General features: G+C 43.1%; 1 protein-coding gene across 1 annotated transcript in view; it reads right to left on the bottom strand.

Annotated features, from left to right (window-relative positions):
• LOC109879506 (rho guanine nucleotide exchange factor 18) overlaps nucleotides 1-21,788 on the bottom strand; it is a 111,580-nt gene that overhangs the window by 70,708 nt on the left and 19,084 nt on the right. Inside the window, exons 8-10 of the mRNA XM_031838024.1 lie at nucleotides 21,111-21,188; nucleotides 20,839-20,947; nucleotides 20,078-20,258 (exon numbers count right to left, since the gene is read on the bottom strand). Of these exons, the coding sequence (XP_031693884.1) occupies nucleotides 20,078-20,258; nucleotides 20,839-20,947; nucleotides 21,111-21,188 (368 nt within the window). The remainder of the gene's footprint in view (nucleotides 1-20,077; nucleotides 20,259-20,838; nucleotides 20,948-21,110; nucleotides 21,189-21,788) is intronic.

The raw sequence follows: 21,788 nt of genomic DNA, 5'->3' as shown, positions 1-21,788 counted from the left end.
TTATTAAAACAAAAAAAATTGAAATACCTTATTTGCATAAGTATTCAGACCCTTTGCTATGAGACTCGAAGAGGGGGAAAGTTGGGTTGGTTTTATGACTTAACCAGTCGTAAATGGTTTCTAACTCTCAGTATCCAAGATTGGAATGTCTGAGTGGTAGAGAGAGATTCTTGCCCAAAGAACTTCAACATCGAAAAGTGGATAATGAAACAATACTCCTAACACATAAAGAATGTGGGAAATGGTCGGTGGGGATCCAAACAATGATTATGTTGTATCATTTGTGATACCATTAAAGACGTTATAAACGGAAACATCGTAACTTTAAGAGGTTACAATGTATATATGTCAGAGTTACATCTAAATGTTGTAAAACATGTATGATTAAATATGAAACTGTCAGAAGATAAAATGTGATTTTTGCCTTGTAAATTAGAATTATTTTTCATGTAAAGTTTTACCCAGTCAGTAACCATGCCCACGTGAACACAGACATTATGCCAAAAGGATGGAACACCCCTTTTTCCAGTGTGTTCATAAAAGGACTCCTGGTCTAATGAAATGTACATTAGACCAGTACACGGACGGTAAGCCGGACATCACAAATGGTTTAAAACTACTAGACCAGAAAGCGTGGAGCTGTGACTACACATGTAAAATAGTTCCTCTACCAGACCAGAAAATATTAAGACCCACTAAAACCCAGAGAAGACTAGACATGCACCGCCTGCAGCTCTGCATGTAACGTAGTCTAGGACACTCAACCTGAAGACGAGAAAATAACAAACCCGAACATTTCTCTATCAAACGACCATTGGAACGTCTGATGTATCCATTCTAAAGAAACACTTCCAGAACGAAGGAAACCTACTACAACGACTAAGGAGATGGTGACCTCCGGTGGACAACCAGAGACTTTTTGTCTAACTATTCGTCACAGACTGATCGGGCGATTTCAACAGAGAGATGACAGACATACAAGCGTAAATATGTACATTGCAATTCTAAATCCGAATGAGCGGTTGTTAGGGTGCTAAATATCCACATAAACGATGAGCGTATTATTCAACTGTATGTACGATGGTTGAATTCCTTGTTCTCTCCTTCTCCCGCTCTCTTCCCCACCACTGTTCATTGTGTAACCAGCCGTCAAATCGGGTTAGTTCACTTCTCATTGCATTATGTAGTAATCAATGTATAATCTATCCTGTGTGTGTGTGTGTTGGTTTATGTAATTCTGTGTGATTATTTAGTTCGTAAATAAATAATTTAGCCTATTTGTATCGTTAAATCATCATGTAAACTAGTGTTGGTGCAGATTTGACAGATTATGTGACATTCAGAATGAGACTGATACGAGGTAATAGTAATGAATGGAGGCCTAAGATGATATATTCTGATATGTGAGTTAATTCAGGAAACGGTAACTCATTAAATAAACCTTTTCCGTGGTGCCCCAAGATTGCTAATGAGTTAATTGTTACATGATTAATTTAATCGTCGTTTTAAACAGTTAATTGATTTGATGATCGCATTCATGAGTCACGTCACGACAGGCATTTATGGTAGAGTGGCCCGACAGAATCCACTCTTCAGTAAAAGGCACCTGAAAGCCCGCTTGGAGTTTGCCAAAATGCACCTAAAGGACTCTCAGACCATGAGAAACAAGATTCTCTGGTCTGATGAAACCAAGATTTAACTATTTTGCATGAATGCCAAGCATCACGTCTGGAGGAAAACTGGCACCATCCTTACAGTGAAGTATGGTGGTGGCAGCATCATGCTGTGGGGATTTTTTTCAGCAGCAGGGACTGGGAGACTAGTCAGGGTCGAGGGAAAGATGATCGGAGCAAAGTACAAAGATGGGGTATATGGGGTATTTATTGTGTGTAGATTGATGAGGAAAAATATGTTTTTAATGAATTTGCGAATAAGTAACTTAAAATGTGGAAACAGGAGAGGGCAGTCTACGGCGCTGGGTGGGATAGGCTGAGAGTAGCAGAGGGGTGGGATAGGCTGAGAGTAGCGGAGGGGTGGGATAGGCTGAGAGTAGCGGAGGGGTGGGATAGGCTGAGAGTAGCGGAGGGGTGGGATAGGCTGAGAGTAGCGGAGGGGTGGGATAGGCTGAGAGTAGCGCAGGGTGGGATTAAAAGCTCACGATCTGCGATAGTCAGGACCCAAAATACCATATATATCAAATCATGTATAACAGATATGTCTGAGTACCATTTAATGTGTATATCAAATTGCATTTCTGCCATGTAATACTGTGTTTAAAAAATAAAATAAAAAATCAAGTTTAAACTACACCTCCAAACGGAAAAAAAGGAAGCAGGTCCTCTGTAATGTCAGCTGTGGTGGGGATACATGTGTGATGTCAGCTGTGGTGGGGATACAGTTGAAGTAGGAAGTTTACATACACATAGGTTGGAGTCATTAAAACTAGTTTTTCAACCACTCCACAAATTTCTTGTTAACAAACTATAGTTTTGGCAAGTCGGTTAGGACATCTACTTTGTGCATGACACAAGTCATTTTTCCAACAATTGTTTACAGACAGATTATTTCACTTATAATTCAACTGTTTCACAATTACAGTGGGTCAGAAGTTTACATACACTAAGTTGACTGTGCCTTTAAACTAGAGTTGGACTGATTATGATTTTTCAACGCCGATACCGATTAATCGGCCTGTTTGTTTTATTTATTTAACAATACTGAATGAACACTTATTTTAACTTAATATAATACATCAATAAAATCAATTTAGCCTCAAATAAATAATGAAACATGTTCAATTTGGTTTAAATAATGCAAGAACAAAGTGTTGGAGAAGAAAGTAAAAGTGCAATATGTGCCATGTAAAAAAAGCTACCGTTTAAGTTCCTTGCTCAGAACATGAGAACATATGAAAGCTGGTGGTTCCTTTTAACATGAGTCTTCAATATTCCCAGGTTAGAAGTTTTAGGTTGTAGTTATTATAGGAATTATAGGACCATTTCCCTCTATACCATTTGTATTTCATTAACCTTTGACTATTGGATGTTCTTATAGGCACTTTAGTATTGCCAGTGTAACAGTATAGCTTCCGTCCCTCTCCTCGCTCCTACCTGGGCTCGAACCAGGAACACATCGACAACAGCCACCCTCGAAGCAGCGTTACCCATCGCTCCACAAAATCCGCAGCCCTTGCAGAGCAAGGGGAATAACTACTCCAAGTGTCAGAGCGAGTGATGTTTGAAACACTATTAGCGCGCACCCTGCTAACTAGCTAGCCATTTCACATCGGTTACACTAGCCTAATCTCAGGAGTTGATAGGCTTGAAGTCATAAACAGCGCAATGCTTGAAGCATTGCGAAGAGCTGCTGTCGAACGCACAAAAGTGCTGTTTGAATGAACGCTTACGAGCCTGCTGGTGCCTACCACCGCTCAGTCAGACTGCTCTATCAAATCATAGACTTAGTTATAACATAATAACACACAGAAATACGAGCCTTAGGTCATTAATATGGTCGAATCCGGTAAATACCATCTCAATGAAATACGGAACCGTTCCGTATTTTATCTAACGGGTTGCATCCATAAGTCTAAATATTCCTGTTACATTGCACAACCTTCAATGTTATGTCATAATTATGTACAATTCTGGTATATTAGGCGGCCCAAACTGTTGCATATACACTGACTCTGCGTGCAATGAACGCAAGAGAAGTGACACAATTTCAACTGGTTATTATTGCCTGCTAACCTGGATTTTTTTTTGCTAAATATGCAGGTTTAAAAATATATACTTCTGTGAATTAATTTTAAGAAAGGCATTGATGTTTATGGTTAGGTACACATTGGAGCAACGCCAGTCCTTTTTCACGAATACGCACCACATCGATTATATGCAACGCAGGACACGCTAGATAAACTAGTAATATCAACCATGTGTAGTTAACTAGTGATTATGATTGATTGTCTTTATAAAGATACGTTTAATGCTAGCTAGCAACTTACCGTGGCTTACTGCATTCGCGTAACAGGCAGGCTCCTCGTGGAGTGCAATGTAATCAGGTGGTTAGAGTGTTGGACTAGTTAACTTTAAGGTTGCAAGATTGAATCCCCGAGCTGACAAGGTAAAAATCTGTCGTTCTGCCCCTGAACAAGGCAGTTAAGAATGTGTTCTTAACTGACTTGCCTAGTTAAATAAAAGGTGCACACTTTTAATTTAAATAAATAAATCAGCCAAATCGGTGTCCAAAAATACTGATTTCGATTGTTTTAAAAACTTGAAATCGGCCCAAATTAATTGGCCATTCCGATTAATCGGTCGACCTCTACTTTAAACAGCTTGGAAAATTCCAGAAAAAAAGACGTCATACCTTTAGAAGCTTCTGATAAGCTAACTGACATCATTTGAGTCAATTGGAGGTGTACCTGTGGATGTATTTCAAGGTCTACCTTCAAACTTAGGGCCTCTTTGCTTGACATCATGGGAAAGTCAAAAGAAATCAGCCAAGACCTCAGAAAATAAATTGTAGACCTCCACAAGTCTGGTTCATCCTTGGGAGCAATTTCCAAACGCCTGAAGGTACCACGTTCATCTGTACAAACAATAGTACACAAGTATAAACACCATAGGACCACGCAGCCATAATACCGCTCAGGAAGGAGACGTATTCTGTCTCCTAGAGATGAACGTACTTTGGTGTGAAAAGTGCAAATCAATCCCAGAACAACAGCAAAAGACCTTGTGAAGATGTCCGATATCGACTTAACCTGAAAGACCGCTCAGCAAGGAAGAAGCCACAGCCCAAAAACTGCCATAAAAAGCCAGACTACGGTTTGCAACTGCACATGGGGAGAGGACATTGGAGAAATGTCCTCTGGTCTGATGAAACAAAAATAGAACTGTTTGGCCATAATGACCATAGTTATGTTTGTAGGAAAAAGGGGGTGGCTTGCAAGCCGAAGAACACAATCCCAACCATGAAGCACAGGGGTGGCAGCACCATGTTGTGGGGGTGCTTTGCTGAGGAGGGACTGGTGCACTTCACAAAATAGATGGCATCATAAGGCTGGACAATTATGTGGATATATTGAAGCAACATCTGAAGACATCAGTCAGGAAGTTAAAGCTTGGTCGCAAATGGGTCTTCCAAATGGACAATGACCCCAAGCATTCTTCCAAAGTTGTGGCAAAATGGCTTAAGGATAACAAAGTCAAAGTATTGGAGTGGCCATCACAAAGCCCTGACCTCAATCCTATAGGAAATGTGAAGGGAAGAACCGAAAAAGAGTGTACGAGCAAGGAGGCCTACAAATCTGACTCAGTTACACCAGCTCTGTCAGGAGGAATGGGCCAAAATTCAACCAACTTATTGTGGGAAGCTTGTGGAAGGCTACCCGAAACGTTTGACCCAAGTTAAAAAAATGTAAAAGGCAATGCTACCAAATACTAATTGAGCGTATGTAAACCTCTGACCCACTGGGAATGTGATGAAAGAAATAAAAGCTGAAAGAAATAATTCTCTACTATTATTCTGACATTTCACATTCTTAAAATAATGTGATCTTTACTTTTTACAAGGATTAAATGTCAGGAATTGTGAAAAACTGAGTTTAAATGTATTTGGCTAAGGTGTATGTAAACTTCCGACTTCAACTGTAAATGTGTAATGTCAGTTGTGGTGGGGATAAATGTATTATGTCAGGGTCAGGGTTCAGCTCGGGTCAGAGTTGACCCATCAGGGTTCAGCTCGGGTCAGAGTTGACCCATCAGGGATTAGCTCGGTCTGTGTTTGGCAATAGCTGAGTGAGTACCAGGGTACTCAGCAGCTGAAAAGGCCTGCCAGACAGGGTTAGCAAGAATGATTCAGTAATGGTGTGGTGAGGGGCCGATAGTGAGCCAACACTGAACAGCCAGCCAGTCAGTCAGTCAGACAGCGCACCAAGTCTGGAACCAACAGGACCCTGAACAGATTCTACCCCAAGCCACAAGACTGCTAAACAAGACTGCTAAACAAGACTGCTAAATAGCTAATCAAATGGCTACCCGGACTACCTGTATTGACCCTTTATTCTCCAACTCTCTTGCACTGCACACACACCACACCCACCCCAACCTACACCACACACACCCCAACCCACACACACTGACACCCCAACCCACACACACACTGACACCCCAACCCACACACACACTGACACCCCAACCCACACACACACACCGACACCCCAACCCACACAAACTGACACCCCAACCCACACACACACCCACTGACACCCCAACCCACACCCACACCCCAACCCACACACACTGACACCCACTCAGTACTGCTACTCCCCGTATATAGCCATGTTATTACCTCGTACCCCTGCACATCGAATGGGTACTGCTACTCCCTGTATATAGTTATTACCTCGTACCCCTGCACATCGACTGGGTACTGCTACTCCCTGTATATAGCCATGTTATTACCTCGTACCCCTGCACATCGACTGGGTACTGCTACTCCCTGTATATAGCCATGTTATTACCTCGTACCCCTGCACATCGACTGGGTACTGCTACTCCCTGTATATAGCCATGTTATTACCTCGTACCCCTGCACATCGACTCGGTACTGCTACTCCTTGTATATAGCCATGTTATTACCTCGTACCCCTGCACATCGACTGGGTACTGCTACTCCTTGTATATAGCCATGTTATTACCTCGTACCCCTGCACATCGACTCGGTACTGCTACTCCCTGTATATAGTTATTACCTCGTACCCCTGCACATCGACTGGGTACTGCTACTCCCTGTATATAGCCATGTTATTACCTCGTACCCCTGCACATCGACTCGGTACTGCTACTCCTTGTATATAGCCATGTTATTACCTCGTACCCCTGCACATCGACTGGGTACTGCTACTCCCTGTATATAGCCATGTTATTACCTCGTACCCCTGCACATCGACTCGGTACTGCTACTCCCTGTATATAGCCATGTTATTACCCTCGTACCCCTGCACATCGACTCGGTACTGCTACTCCCTGTATATAGCCATGTTATTACCTCGTACCCCTGCACATCGACTGGGTACTGCTACTCCCTGTATATAGCCATGTTATTACCTCGTACCCCTGCACATCGACTGGGTACTGCTACTCCCTGTATATAGTTATTACCTCGTACCCCTGCACATCGACTGGGTACTGCTACTCCTTGTATATAGCCATGTTATTACCTCGTACCCCTGCACATCGACTGGGTACTGCTACTCCCTGTATATAGTTATTACCTCGTACCCCTGCACATCGACTGGGTACTGCTACTCCCTGTATATAGCCATGTTATTACCTCGTACCCCTGCACATCGACTGGGTACTGCTACTCCTTGTATATAGCCATGTTATTACCTCGTACCCCTGCACATCGACTCGGTACTGCTACTCCTTGTATATAGCCATGTTATTACCTCGTACCCCTGCACATCGACTCGGTACTGCTACTCCCTGTATATAGTTATTACCTCGTACCCCTGCACATCGACTGGGTACTGCTACTCCCTGTATATAGCCATGTTATTACCTCGTACCCCTGCACATCGACTGGGTACTGCTACTCCCCGTATATAGCCATGTTATTACCTCGTACCCCTGCACATCGAATGGGTACTGCTACTCCCTGTATATAGTTATTACCTCGTACCCCTGCACATCGACTGGGTACTGCTACTCCCTGTATATAGCCATGTTATTACCTCGTACCCCTGCACATCGACTGGGTACTGCTACTCCCTGTATATAGCCATGTTATTACCTCGTACCCCTGCACATCGACTGGGTACTGCTACTCCCTGTATATAGCCATGTTATTACCTCGTACCCCTGCACATCGACTCGGTACTGCTACTCCTTGTATATAGCCATGTTATTACCTCGTACCCCTGCACATCGACTGGGTACTGCTACTCCTTGTATATAGCCATGTTATTACCTCGTACCCCTGCACATCGACTCGGTACTGCTACTCCCTGTATATAGTTATTACCTCGTACCCCTGCACATCGACTGGGTACTGCTACTCCCTGTATATAGCCATGTTATTACCTCGTACCCCTGCACATCGACTCGGTACTGCTACTCCTTGTATATAGCCATGTTATTACCTCGTACCCCTGCACATCGACTGGGTACTGCTACTCCCTGTATATAGCCATGTTATTACCTCGTACCCCTGCACATCGACTCGGTACTGCTACTCCCTGTATATAGCCATGTTATTACCTCGTACCCCTGCACATCGACTCGGTACTGCTACTCCTTGTATATAGCCATGTTATTACCTCGTACCCCTGCACATCGACTCGGTACTGCTACTCCTTGTATATAGCCATGTTATTACCTCGTACCCCTGCACATCGACTGGGTACTGCTACTCCCTGTATATAGCCATGTTATTACCTCGTACCCCTGCACATCGACTGGGTACTGCTACTCCCTGTATATAGCCATGTTATTACCTCGTACCCCTGCACATCGACTGGGTACTGCTACTCCCTGTATATAGTTATTACCTCGTACCCCTGCACATCGACTGGGTACTGCTACTCCTTGTATATAGCCATGTTATTACCTCGTACCCCTGCACATCGACTGGGTACTGCTACTCCCTGTATATAGTTATTACCTCGTACCCCTGCACATCGACTGGGTACTGCTACTCCCTGTATATAGCCATGTTATTACCTCGTACCCCTGCACATCGACTGGGTACTGCTACTCCTTGTATATAGCCATGTTATTACCTCGTACCCCTGCACATCGACTCGGTACTGCTACTCCTTGTATATAGCCATGTTATTACCTCGTACCCCTGCACATCGACTCGGTACTGCTACTCCCTGTATATAGTTATTACCTCGTACCCCTGCACATCGACTGGGTACTGCTACTCCCTGTATATAGCCATGTTATTACCTCGTACCCCTGCACATCGACTCGGTACTGCTACTCCTTGTATATAGCCATGTTATTACCTCGTACCCCTGCACATCGACTCGGTACTGCTACTCCCTGTATATAGTTATTACCTCGTACCCCTGCACATCGACTGGGTACTGCTACTCCCTGTATATAGCCATGTTATTACCTCGTACCCCTGCACATCGACTCGGTACTGCTACTCCCTGTATATAGTTATTACCTCGTACCCCTGCACATCGACTCGGTACTGCTACTCCCTGTATATAGTTATTACCTCGTACCCCTGCACATCGACTGGGTACTGCTACTCCCTGTATATAGCCATGTTATTACCTCGTACCCCTGCACATCGACTCGGTACTGCTACTCCCTGTATATAGTTATTACCTCGTACCCCTGCACATCGACTCGGTACTGCTACTCCCTGTATATAGTTATTACCTCGTACCCCTGCACATCGACTGGGTACTGCTACTCCCTGTATATAGCCATGTTATTACCTCGTACCCCTGCACATCGACTCGGTACTGCTACTCCCTGTATATAGTTATTACCTCGTACCCCTGCACATCGACTCGGTACTGCTACTCCCTGTATATAGTTATTACCTCGTACCCCTGCACATCGACTGGGTACTGCTACTCCCTGTATATAGCCATGTTATTACCTCGTACCCCTGCACATCGACTCGGTACTGCTACTCCCTGTATATAGTTATTACCTCGTACCCCTGCACATCGACTCGGTACTGCTACTCCCTGTATATAGTTATTACCTCGTACCCCTGCACATCGACTCGGTACTGCTACTCCCTGTATATAGCCATGTTATTACCTCGTACCCCTGCACATCGACTGGGTACTGCTACTCCTTGTATATAGCCATGTTATTACCTCGTACCCCTGCACATCGACTGGGTACTGCTACTCCTTGTATATAGCCATGTTATTACCTCGTACCCCTGCACATCGACTGGGTACTGCTACTCCCTGTATATAGCCATGTTATTACCTCGTACCCCTGCACATCGACTCGGTACTGCTACTCCCTGTATATAGTTATTACCTCGTACCCCTGCACATCGACTCGGTACTGCTACTCCCTGTATATAGTTATTACCTCGTACCCCTGCACATCGACTCGGTACTGCTACTCCTTGTATATAGCCATGTTATTACCTCGTACCCCTGCACATCGACTCGGTACTGCTACTCCTTGTATATAGCCATGTTATTACCTCGTACCCCTGCACATCGACTGGGTACTGCTACTCCTTGTATATAGCCATGTTATTACCTCGTACCCCTGCACATCGACTCGGTACTGCTACTCCTTGTATATAGCCATGTTATTACCTCGTACCCCTGCACATCGACTGGGTACTGCTACTCCCTGTATATAGCCATGTTATTACCTCGTACCCCTGCACATCGACTCGGTACTGCTACTCCCTGTATATAGCCATGTTATTACCTCGTACCCCTGCACATCGACTCGGTACTGCTACTCCCTGTATATAGCCATGTTATTACCTCGTACCCCTGCACATCGACTCGGTACTGCTACTCCCTGTATATAGCCATGTTATTACCTCGTACCCCTGCACATCGACTCGGTACTGCTACTCCCTGTATATAGCCATGTTATTACCTCGTACCCCTGCACATCGACTGGGTACTGCTACTCCCTGTATATAGCCATGTTATTACCTCGTACCCCTGCACATCGACTCGGTACTGCTACTCCCTGTATATAGCCATGTTATTACCTCGTACCCCTGCACATCGACTGGGTACTGCTACTCCCTGTATATAGCCATGTTATTACCTCGTACCCCTGCACATCGACTCGGTACTGCTACTCCCTGTATATAGCCATGTTATTACCTCGTACCCCTGCACATCGACTGGGTACTGCTACTCCCTGTATATAGCCATGTTATTACCTCATACCCCTGCACATCGACTCGGTACTGCTACTCCCTGTATATAGTTATTACCTCGTACCCCTGCACATCGACTCGGTACTGCTACTCCTTGTATATAGCCATGTTATTACCTCGTACCCCTGCACATCGACTCGGTACTGCTACTCCTTGTATATAGCCATGTTATTACCTCGTACCCCTGCACATCGACTCGGTACTGCTACTCCTTGTATATAGCCATGTTATTACCTCGTACCCCTGCACATCGACTCGGTACTGCTACTCCCTGTATATAGTTATTACCTCGTACCCCTGCACATCGACTGGGTACTGCTACTCCCTGTATATAGCCATGTTATTACCTCGTACCCCTGCACATCGACTGGGTACTGCTACTCCCTGTATATAGCCATGTTATTACCTCGTACCGCTGCACATCGACTCGGTACTGCTACTCCCTGTATATAGTTATTACCTCGTACCCCTGCACATCGACTCGGTACTGCTACTCCCTGTATATAGTTATTACCTCGTACCCCTGCACATCGACTCGGTACTGCTACTCCCTGTATATAGCCATGTTATTACCTCGTACCCCTGCACATCGACTCGGTACTGCTACTCCCTGTATATAGTTATTACCTCGTACCCCTGCACATCGACTCGGTACTGCTACTCCCCGTATAAAGTATTTGTTATTTTACTCGTTAGTTATTCACTGTTTATTTATTCCTCGTGTCACTATGTATTCTTCTGTTTATCTTCAAAGCTGTTATATATCAACTCAATCAAATTCACATAGAAATGTGTGTTATAGATCTGTCATTTTCATTGAACGGCAGTCAAAGAAGGGGTAGATCTCTTCTGTGCGTGTTATTTCTAAGCTTCCTGTTCTTAATGTTTCATTTTTGCATCTTTTACTTTTGGTTTTGTACACGAGCTTCCAACAGCTGAAAACACCATATTTTTGGTTATGGAAAATATATTTCACAGCTGGTACAATGATACACTATAATTGCTTGTTTTGTGACTAATTGAAATTAGGCAAACTATTTGAATTTTAGCAACCAGGAATTGATGGATCAATTTCGGCATAGTGCATCTAACTCTGCATTGTTGGAAAAGGATCCGTAAGTAAGCATTTCACTGTTAGTCTACACTTGAAATGTACAAAGCGAGAGACAAATCTAACATAGTATTTTATTTGATTCAGCCAGTCAGTCACCACACCCTCCCTTGCACCTGTTGGCTGGCCCAGCAGTGAACACAGGATAGCAACTGAGGGTGCAGCCAAGTGCATAGTGCTGCATACTTGACCGACAGTGCGAGCGATGTGTTTTGAGGACGGTTTGATTATTTAAATGCACAATGCATTGTGGGTTGGATTCCAAAACACAGAAAACAATTAATAAAAGCCCCATGTTGGCAGTGACTGCCCATTACTGCTTATCACTGCTTATTAACCATCATTTATTCATAGTACTTTATTTTCTAATATTTTAGTTGTGTACATTTTATGACTATTTCATTCTAAGTCATATGTTCTCTAGAAAGCTGCTGCCTGACAAAAATCCCTATTTTAGTAGTTATTCAAAGTAAATAAGGCATACTTTTATGACTGCTGAATACCAACTAGGCCATCAATGACTTAGATGATGTATTTTCAGGTAGAGATGCCTCACGAAGCAACTGCTCTGTATCCCTCTATCATGCGTTCTTCTCTCTTACGTAGTAGGTGTAAAAGAAACAAACAGACAAGTAGGCGCGCAATGGTTTATGGTCATTGTAGTTAAATACCATGTTTTCTGCTCTAAACAATGTAGCATATTGGCCTGTTGGAAACTACAACATCGCATAGTTCGGGCTTGATCGGATTTCTCGCTACAGAAACTGTGCAATATGCGCATTGAGCTCACAGAAAAGAAGAAAAAAAAATGAAATGGAATTCAAATAATTGAAGGTACATTGGTCAATTAGTTGTTTAAAAAAAAAAAAATAAGAAAAAAAAAGTAAATTAATCACTCAGCACTAATGACCAACTGACTTAATGGTGTGTACAGAAACACAGCCCTCTCGAGACAGGAGCCACCACTACGGCTGAAACGGTCATTGTATAATTGTGTAAATTGACAATTATTCATGAAGACAGTCATTAAAAATAAAATTAGCATCATTAAAATAATTTAACTGTCATTAACCACTTTAATACATATTTTTTATTTTTTTTATTTAAGTTTTACATATTTAAGTCAACAAACTTTACCCAAAAGCACCAAAGTTAAAGCCTGGTTCACATCAAACAGACAATATAAGGAGACCAAACTACCCAGTTTTAGAAGAAGGTTGTGTTATTGAACAAACAGCTGACTGAAGACAGCTTGGTATTCAGACAAAGGGGAGGTTGAGTCTGTTTCCGCGGTAACATGGACTCTTTACAATGTGATGAAACTTTGTTTCAGCGAGGTGTTGTAACAAAGGAGTATCATAAAATACATGCCCCCAATGTCTTACCAAAACAGGCCACGCTGGCTAACCAACACAGGAGACGGAGGAAAAAAAATAGCTTTTTTTTAACCAAATGTTTGCTATTCAAACAATTATAAAACAGTGACCGTGGTCACTTGGTTGACATTCTAAATTCCATGACCCACCACAACAAGAGAGGTGGAGGCAACAGGCAGCAAGCTAGCAGACACTCCTCAATATAAGCCTGCCCTGAAGAATGCAAGGCCTTGTGTTATCTTTATTAAGGGAGAAACCGCCACACAGATTGCGATAGTGAAGGGATTTCTTATGAAAGTTATTTAGTTTTCCCTGGAAGAGGATCCTTACTAGTAGTAATACATAATGTTTAATAAGCACAAGGCCTAGACATATTTGTCAGTTTGGTATTTACTGTTAGTTTTATTTGTAGCATAGGAGTCAATTGAACTTTCTGGCATGAAGATAGATAGGGGAGAGGCTAGGGATGGGAAGCCAAGCTTCTCACCTGATAGTACAGCCTCACCCAAATGTAACCAATTAACACCATCAAGTGTGTGTGTATATGTATATATATATATATATATATATATATATATATATATATATATATATATATTCACACTGACATCTTAAACAATCTACCCACAGCAGCACTCCAATTTTCTAACATACGTCAGGTCCTGCAGTCGTCGTACAGACGGCTGTTGGAATGATTTGACTCATAAATGTTACAAAATGACACATCTAATACCGACTGAGAGAAACCACTTCCGTGTGCTACGTCGTCTACTTCTGCTGCGCTGCTGACAACCGTCTGTGCACCTGACCTAGGTCTAGGCTAATTCACAGATCACATATGACATCGTTAGCCAAACAAGTTTCAAAACAGTTTTTGTTTCTTAGCTTAATATTGCCCCAATGCATCAAAACAAGTTCATATTCCACAACACAGAAAACTGTTCTTTCCATAATATATTGTCCATCTGCAGCTTTCTAAAATATGCCAACCTACTGAATAGGAACTTGGTGAGAGGGAGCTGGTCTGCCCTGACTGAGTAGCATAGCCTGTTCAGTGCACCTGACTCATCCCTGGGTAGAGGCAGGGTAGGAGGGTGGTCAGTCAGGCGTGGAGAAGCAGTGTCCTAACAGGGGTAGACTCAGAGGCACTGGGGTGAGCTGTTATACACTGGCAGACCTGCCAAGCACAATTATTACCATGTGACCCCGACCCAGTGAGCTCAGAGAACAGAGAGGTTGGTGGGAAATGTGACCACCTAGTCCAGACCTGGGCTTATGTACTGCAGTGTTTGAAGAAATGGGACAAGGAACCATCCATGTTTCACTCCCAAATGAAGCATACCAAATATTGATGATATACTTATGCTGTAGTGCATTCGTTTGAGATTATATTTTGATCTAAGAAAGTTACAATGCAGTTTAGCAGTGATTTTCAGAAGGATATTTTAAATTAAATTTAAAAAATTAACAGGCAAAAATATAAACAAACCATGAGGGACAAGCCTGCATATTGTAGGCAATGAAATTGTTAGGTAGGCTCACTTGGTAGTAGTTTGAGAGTAAACAATAAGCAATATAGTACATTATTGAAACATAAGTATATGTAGCTACTGTTAAACTCAATTGAAAAATGGCTTGCTATATTTTCTAAAAGCTAAACAAAACTATGAGATAATTAACTCTCACTTGCTGTAGATAGCTAGATGATTGACTTTCTGGTAAAAACAGATAATAGATAACGTTAGTAGTAAACTTAGCTCGATTGCACCTGTTGCAAGAGGATCTCAAATCACAAATCTACGTTGTAAGGAACAGTAGCAAATTATAGCTAATTGGTGTTCAATCTAACGTTAGCTAGCTAATTTAGCTTGTTTATGTTCTATAGGACTGTAGCTAACTAGCTTAGTTGGCATACTTAGCTCGCTAAGTTAGCTACTGTAATTAGCTCTTAACTTGGATATCAAGCTACCTAGCTAAACCAACGTATTTAAATACAGCATTGAAATACGGTACGCATTTCAGGTCTGCAGGTAGCTAGCTACTAAAACATCTCTACGTGTATTTGGTCTCTGAACTCTGTACCTTTATCAGTTAGTTAGCTAGCTGGCCTATAGATGGCTAATTTACCGGTCAACTACCTTAGCATACTGGTTAGCTAACTACTGTAGCATCTAAGTAGATCTCTGCAACAAGTGAGAGAGAGAGAGAAAAGAAAAACGGCGCATCCACCTGTTTTGTTCGAGAGCTTACCGTGAAAGAAAAAACACAAGTCTGTGATCTAATTCAAAAGAAATCGGTATGTCGTGTAAAATCAGTATATTCCCACTGTTTTCTCCGTCCAGCTCGGCTTCCCTACACTCTCCAACAAGCAAGAATTATGGGAACAATCCCTGGTTTACAAACGACGCATTCCACAGGCTGATTCTAGGCTGATTATCCTAGGCTTGGGTTCAGAATTAAAGGGACACTCACTTCTTTTCTCACGCCAATAAGTAGGCCATTAATGATGGTTGTTTATTTTTCCTGCATTTGTTAAACATTTGGAGGAGGTTGGATTTGAATTCATTTGGCTTGTAGTGTTTTAGAAGATTCCAACAAAAAAAAAAGATGTAATGTCTTTACTCAAATGTAAGTCATGCCACAGTGTGTCTTTCTGTCCTGTGTTTATGTGTGTGTGTGTGTATATGCCTGGCTGCCTGCTTGCATGTGTGTGAGTGTGTTTTGCACTACTGCCTGCTGCCTGTCTGTCACTGGTTAGTGTTGAATCATAAGGCAGCCCAGTCCTAAGCATCCTGATTATTTGGTGCCTTGTGAGATATATCAGTATGATTTGTTTCATGCTTAATAAGCCAACTAAAGTAAACAGTCATTCATAATATTCCCCAGCAGTCTTGTCCTGCTGTCCGATTTATGCCTGTTTTTAGGTGATCGTGGGCTTTGTCGCTCTACTCAGGTCTGTAAACACTTCAAGCCCTTTAAGAGTTTAATTTAGGATAATGTACTACAGTAAACTATATACTGTAGCTATATATTATGTCTCCTAGACAATGAACTGAATAAAAGAGACCAGGCAGTAGTTTCCTCATTCCAGAGTGAAAATATAGTATAATATGAAATGGACACTGAGACTACAAGTTCCCCATGCAGTTTAAAAATGAAAAACCCAGGAGTGAGAGAGTTTGATAGTGTTTGCCCATGTGTTTACAGTCACACTGTTTTCCAGAGGATTCCCCTCCCAACTCATCACTGCAGACCATGTGTGCAAAGAGAAGGGTCTGTGAATTCCATTAACACGAGATGTGACATTAACGTATACACAAAAAAAAGACAGACCCAAATGTCGTTCTATCCAGTAGCTGGGCACTAGATACGATAAGTGATGTGTGGCTTGAGGACCTACCTACAGTTTCAAACAATGGCGTTTGAACTTGAGCTAATAATTCTATGGTAAGAGGGAAGGGGACACACACAGTGTGTGTGTGGTAAGAGGGAAGGGGACACACACAGTGTGTGTGTAGTAAGAGGGAAGGGGACACACACAGTGTGTGTGTGTGGTAAGAGGGAAGGGGACACACACAGTGTGTGTGTGGTAAGAGGGAAGGGGACACACACAGTGTGTGTGTGGTAAGAGGGAAGGGGACACACACAGTGTGTGTGTGTGGTAAGAGGGAAGGGGACACACACAGTGTGTGTGTGGTAAGAGGGAAGGGGACACACACAGTGTGTGTGTGGTAAGAGGGAAGGGGACACACACAGTGTGTGTGTGGTAAGAGGGAAGGGGACACACACAGTGTGTGTGTGTGGTAAGAGGGAAGGGGACACACACAGTGTGTGTGTGGTAAGAGGGAAGGGGACACACACAGTGTGTGTGTGGTAAGAGGGAAGGGGACACACACAGTGTGTGTGTGGTAAGAGGGAAGGGGACACACACAGTGTGTGTGTGGTAAGAGGGAAGGGGACACACACAGTGTGTGTGTGTGGTAAGAGGGAAGGGGACACACACAGTGTGTGTGTGTGGTAAGAGGGAAGGGGACACACACAGTGTGTGTGTGGTAAGAGGGAAGGGGACACACACAGTGTGTGTGTGGTAAGAGGGAAGGGGACACACACAGTGTGTGTGTGGTAAGAGGGAAGGGGACACACACAGTGTGTGTGTGGTAAGAGGGAAGGGGACACACACAGTGTGTGTGTGGTAAGAGGGAAGGGGACACACACAGTGTGTGTGTGGTAAGAGGGAAGGGGACACACACAGTGTGTGTGTGGTAAGAGGGAAGGGGACACACACAGTGTGTGTGTGGTAAGAGGGAAGGGGACACACACAGTGTGTGTGTGGTAAGAGGGAAGGGGACACACACAGTGTGTGTGTGGTAAGAGGGAAGGGGACACACACAGTGTGTGTGTGGTAAGAGGGAAGGGGACACACACAGTGTGTGTGTGGTAAGAGGGAAGGGGACACACACAGTGTGTGTGTGGTAAGAGGGAAGGGGACACACACAGTGTGTGTGTGGTAAGAGGGAAGGGGACACACACAGTGTGTGTGTGTGGTAAGAGGGAAGGGGACACACACAGTGTGTGTGTGGTAAGAGGGAAGGGGACACACACAGTGTGTGTGTGGTAAGAGGGAAGGGGACACACACAGTGTGTGTGTGGTAAGAGGGAAGGGGACACACACAGTGTGTGTGTGTGGTAAGAGGTTAACACGTTTTGTCTCAACTCCTTCAATATAATAATAACAAAGGTACAAAGCAAATGGCAACAAAGCAGCACGTAAACAAACATCCTCTGTAAACAAACATCCTCTGTAAACAAACATCCTCTGTAAACAAACATCCTCTGTAAACAAACATCCTCCCTTATTTGTAGCCAGGGGAGTTCTACTTCAACCGCAGCTCAATTACATTCGTAAAAACAGAGAGAGAGTATATTTTGATTTAAAGATTAAATTCAGTGACTGACATACCTTTCCCTGTGGGTTCTGTCCTTGTTATTCCAAGAGGTTAGGATTTTGTCTCAGGCCATTACTTGGGCCACCCAAACGTAAAGAGCATGCGGTTGGGTGAAATAGTGAGAATAAGTGTCTGTGGGTGACACAGTATTCCACTGGGTCCCAGGGCAAGTCATTCAATAAGAAGCCCCTCTGCTCTGTTTGGTGTTAATATTTCAGTCATCCTTTTCCCTTAACGGCTATACTGTTGTATCCGTATGTCCATGTCAACGTCCAAAGAAAAGACTGTTATGTGGGAGTGATTTAAAAAACAACATTTAAAACCACCTCCCTCATACACTGGTATTAGACCATTGTTCTACTCCTCTCCTGTCTGCGTGTGTTTAGAGTTGCGTTGCCCTATCATCTGCTGACACTGCCTCACCCCACAACAAAGACAGGGCTACTTCATCATCAGGCTACATAATGGAGTGATTTCAGTGCCAACAGAAATTGTATTTGAATTTAATATTACAATATTAAGTCAATGCAGTTTCAAATCATGAAATATATCATATCTTTTTAATTATGGATTTCAAAATACAGTTTCTTTTGGCACTGAAATCACTTCCTGTGTTAATACATCTTATCATCTGGACTGCTACCGCACAGGGGTGAGGAAAGAGTGTCAGAGGGAGAAGCCCCATTGGTGGTGAAACATTTTATATTTCTATTGTAGCTGTAAACGTTATCTGGTAGCAGAAATGTATCTTACTGACGGTACAGAACATTCCAGGCATTTACTCAGAAAGTACATGGGGAAATAGCAATTACACAGTAATGGAGGTATGAATTACATGTTCATTTCTTTGGTAGTTACCAGTTCTGTAGAATTCTACAAAGTTAAGTGCCATAAAACTGCCATTGTTACCAGATACTTTCCTAGTGGCCCTAAATATCATGTTAACAGTTGAAACAGTCACTTAAAAAAAGTATTGACTGCAATGCCTTGTTTTGCCTTTGCACCGGTTTGATGTTCTCAGTGTTTACAGCAAAACTTGGGAGGACAGGCACTGTAAAGACCAAACAGACAGAATGGCGTGCACATGACCTGACAGTTCAAGTAAATGTATTTGTTCTGGATTCACTCCAACTGTCCATGTAACCAGTTCAAGGTTCTGTGTGACAGACATGGTTGTTACTATCTGACCAAGTTGCAAAGTCAGAAGCCCCGCCTAGTTCTACAATTCCTCTTTTTAAAATCGTATTTTAAACCTAACCTTAACCACACTGCTAACCCTATGTCTTACCTTAACCATAAATTGAGACCAAAAAAGTATATTTTAGCTTTCATACATTTGTTTTGTTGATGTAGCCTATTTTGACTTTGCAGCTTGGCCATCTATGTCCTTCCTCCATTACACAAGCACATGCTATCAACAGGAAGTGAAACGAAACACTTGCATAGTTGTCTAAGAAAGGAGCAGAGGAGTGTGTTGATTATAAGTCATGAACAGAGAGTAGTAGGTTCCACTGGACACAAACTTTGGACCCATAAATAAAAAATAAAAAAACGAGTCTCATTGAATTTGGGTAAAAAAAGGGAAGATAGGTATGTCGATATAGAATGTGGAAACAACGTTGATTGTTTCCAGTGGGGAAAGTGCCCAGTGGGAAAAGTGTGTGAGGTACACTTGAAGAGTGTGTGAAGGCCGAGTGTACACTATGTTAGTGTGTGTTAGTTAGTGTCTTACTCACTCAGGCACTGCAGACCATGCTTTTTCTGCAGGGCCTTACTGCACAGTGAGCAGGTGGCACAGCTGGAGAAGGAGCCTGGCACCAAATTATGCCCACTGCTACTACTGTGATGCAGTTTCTCTTTCTCTTTGAGTTCCCTCTCCTTCCCCTTCTGCTGCTCTTTCTCTCGGTTCTTACCCTGCTGGGGGAACGAAAGAGAAACAGGGAGAAAATAATGTCAGCTTTCATCTTTGACACTGTACTTTTAATACTGCACTGTGGTGATTAGTTTTTTTAATACAACACAAGAAGTGACTGTATCATGGGGTAATATAACAGGACAACAGGGCTGACTCAGAAGATTAGGATGAAAAGAGACATTCTGTTCCCACACACTAAAATGATGACATTAGGATGTAAATGAACAATAGCTTTCACATCACTGACTGACAGTAATGTTGCCTAACACACCAACGATTTGATCCTTATAATGACATGATGTTGACATCAACGTATCCTAGCTAAAAAGGCAATGTGGGCAATGTAACAAACATGGGACAGTAACAGACTAGTTATTCCCAAGTTATCAAAAAAGTTACTACACAGCTACTACTTATCATGCAAGCTCACACCACACCCTAACCAGTTGTTAATATGTTGAGTGTGTGTGTGTATATACACAGTACTAATATGTTGAGTGTGTGTGTGTGTGTATATACACAGTACTAATATGTTGAGTGTGTGTGTGTATATACAGTACATCATGTGTTGTTTTGGTTCACCTTGTCTTTGTTGAATGAGCCAGTCATTCTGCTCCTAAGCGAGCTCAGGGTGCGCTTCACTTTGGTCCCCTTTTCCACTTTCTCTGTTCGGTCCTCTTCTTCCTCATTTCTACCAAGTAGAAGACAAATGATTGATGGCGGACGTGGCCCAAGTGATCAATTAAATTACAAACTAATATGAAATGAATTTTCAGAGGAAAAGAAGAAATGTCAACCTCCATAAACGTGTAAACCAAAATGAGTGTGAAATCCTCTGGCCATGGACGACTTACTCGTTGGAGAGAAATTCATACCAGGTGACACTACTTCCAGTCTCCTTCCCCTCTGGCCTTGTGGTCCTCTGCCTGGCTCTGTGGAGGAGAAGACATCGGTTGGACAGTTACTCCGGTTCAATAACACAGCACTTTACTATTGAGATAAACATTGAGCATAACAATCGGCGACTACAGCCTGTGGTCACGCTTCATCCAGGCAGATTAATGTCATTCTCAGGTAAGTTCACAAACAGAGGAAAAGCTCTAATCAGGTGGCCATGCAGTTAAAGTTAAAAACCAAAATACATCTTCATCAAACACTGTGTCGCTGTGCAGAACCAAGGCTGTCGCTGTGCAGAACCAAGGCTGTCGCTGTGCAGAACCAAGGCTGTCGCTGTGCAGAACCAAGGCTGTCGCTGTGCAGAACCAAGACTGTCGCTGTGCAGAACCAAGGCTGTCGCTGTGCAGAACCAAGGCTGTCGCTGTGCAGAACCAAGGCTGTCGCTGTGCAGAACCAAGGCGGTCGCTGTGCAGAACCAAGGCTGTCGCTGTGCAGAACCAAGGCTGTCGCTGTGCAGAACCAAGGCTGTCGCTGTGCAGAACCAAGGCTGTCGCTGTGCAGAACCAAGGCTGTCGCTGTGCAGAACCAAGGCTGTCGCTGTACAGAACCAAGGCTGTCGCTGTGCAGAACCAAGG

This window comes from Oncorhynchus kisutch, linkage group LG13, assembly GCF_002021735.2.
Source record: "Oncorhynchus kisutch isolate 150728-3 linkage group LG13, Okis_V2, whole genome shotgun sequence".
Lineage (NCBI taxonomy): Eukaryota > Metazoa > Chordata > Actinopteri > Salmoniformes > Salmonidae > Oncorhynchus > Oncorhynchus kisutch.
Note: the sequence above shows the minus strand (reverse complement) of the source record. Positions and strands in the feature narration are given on the sequence as shown.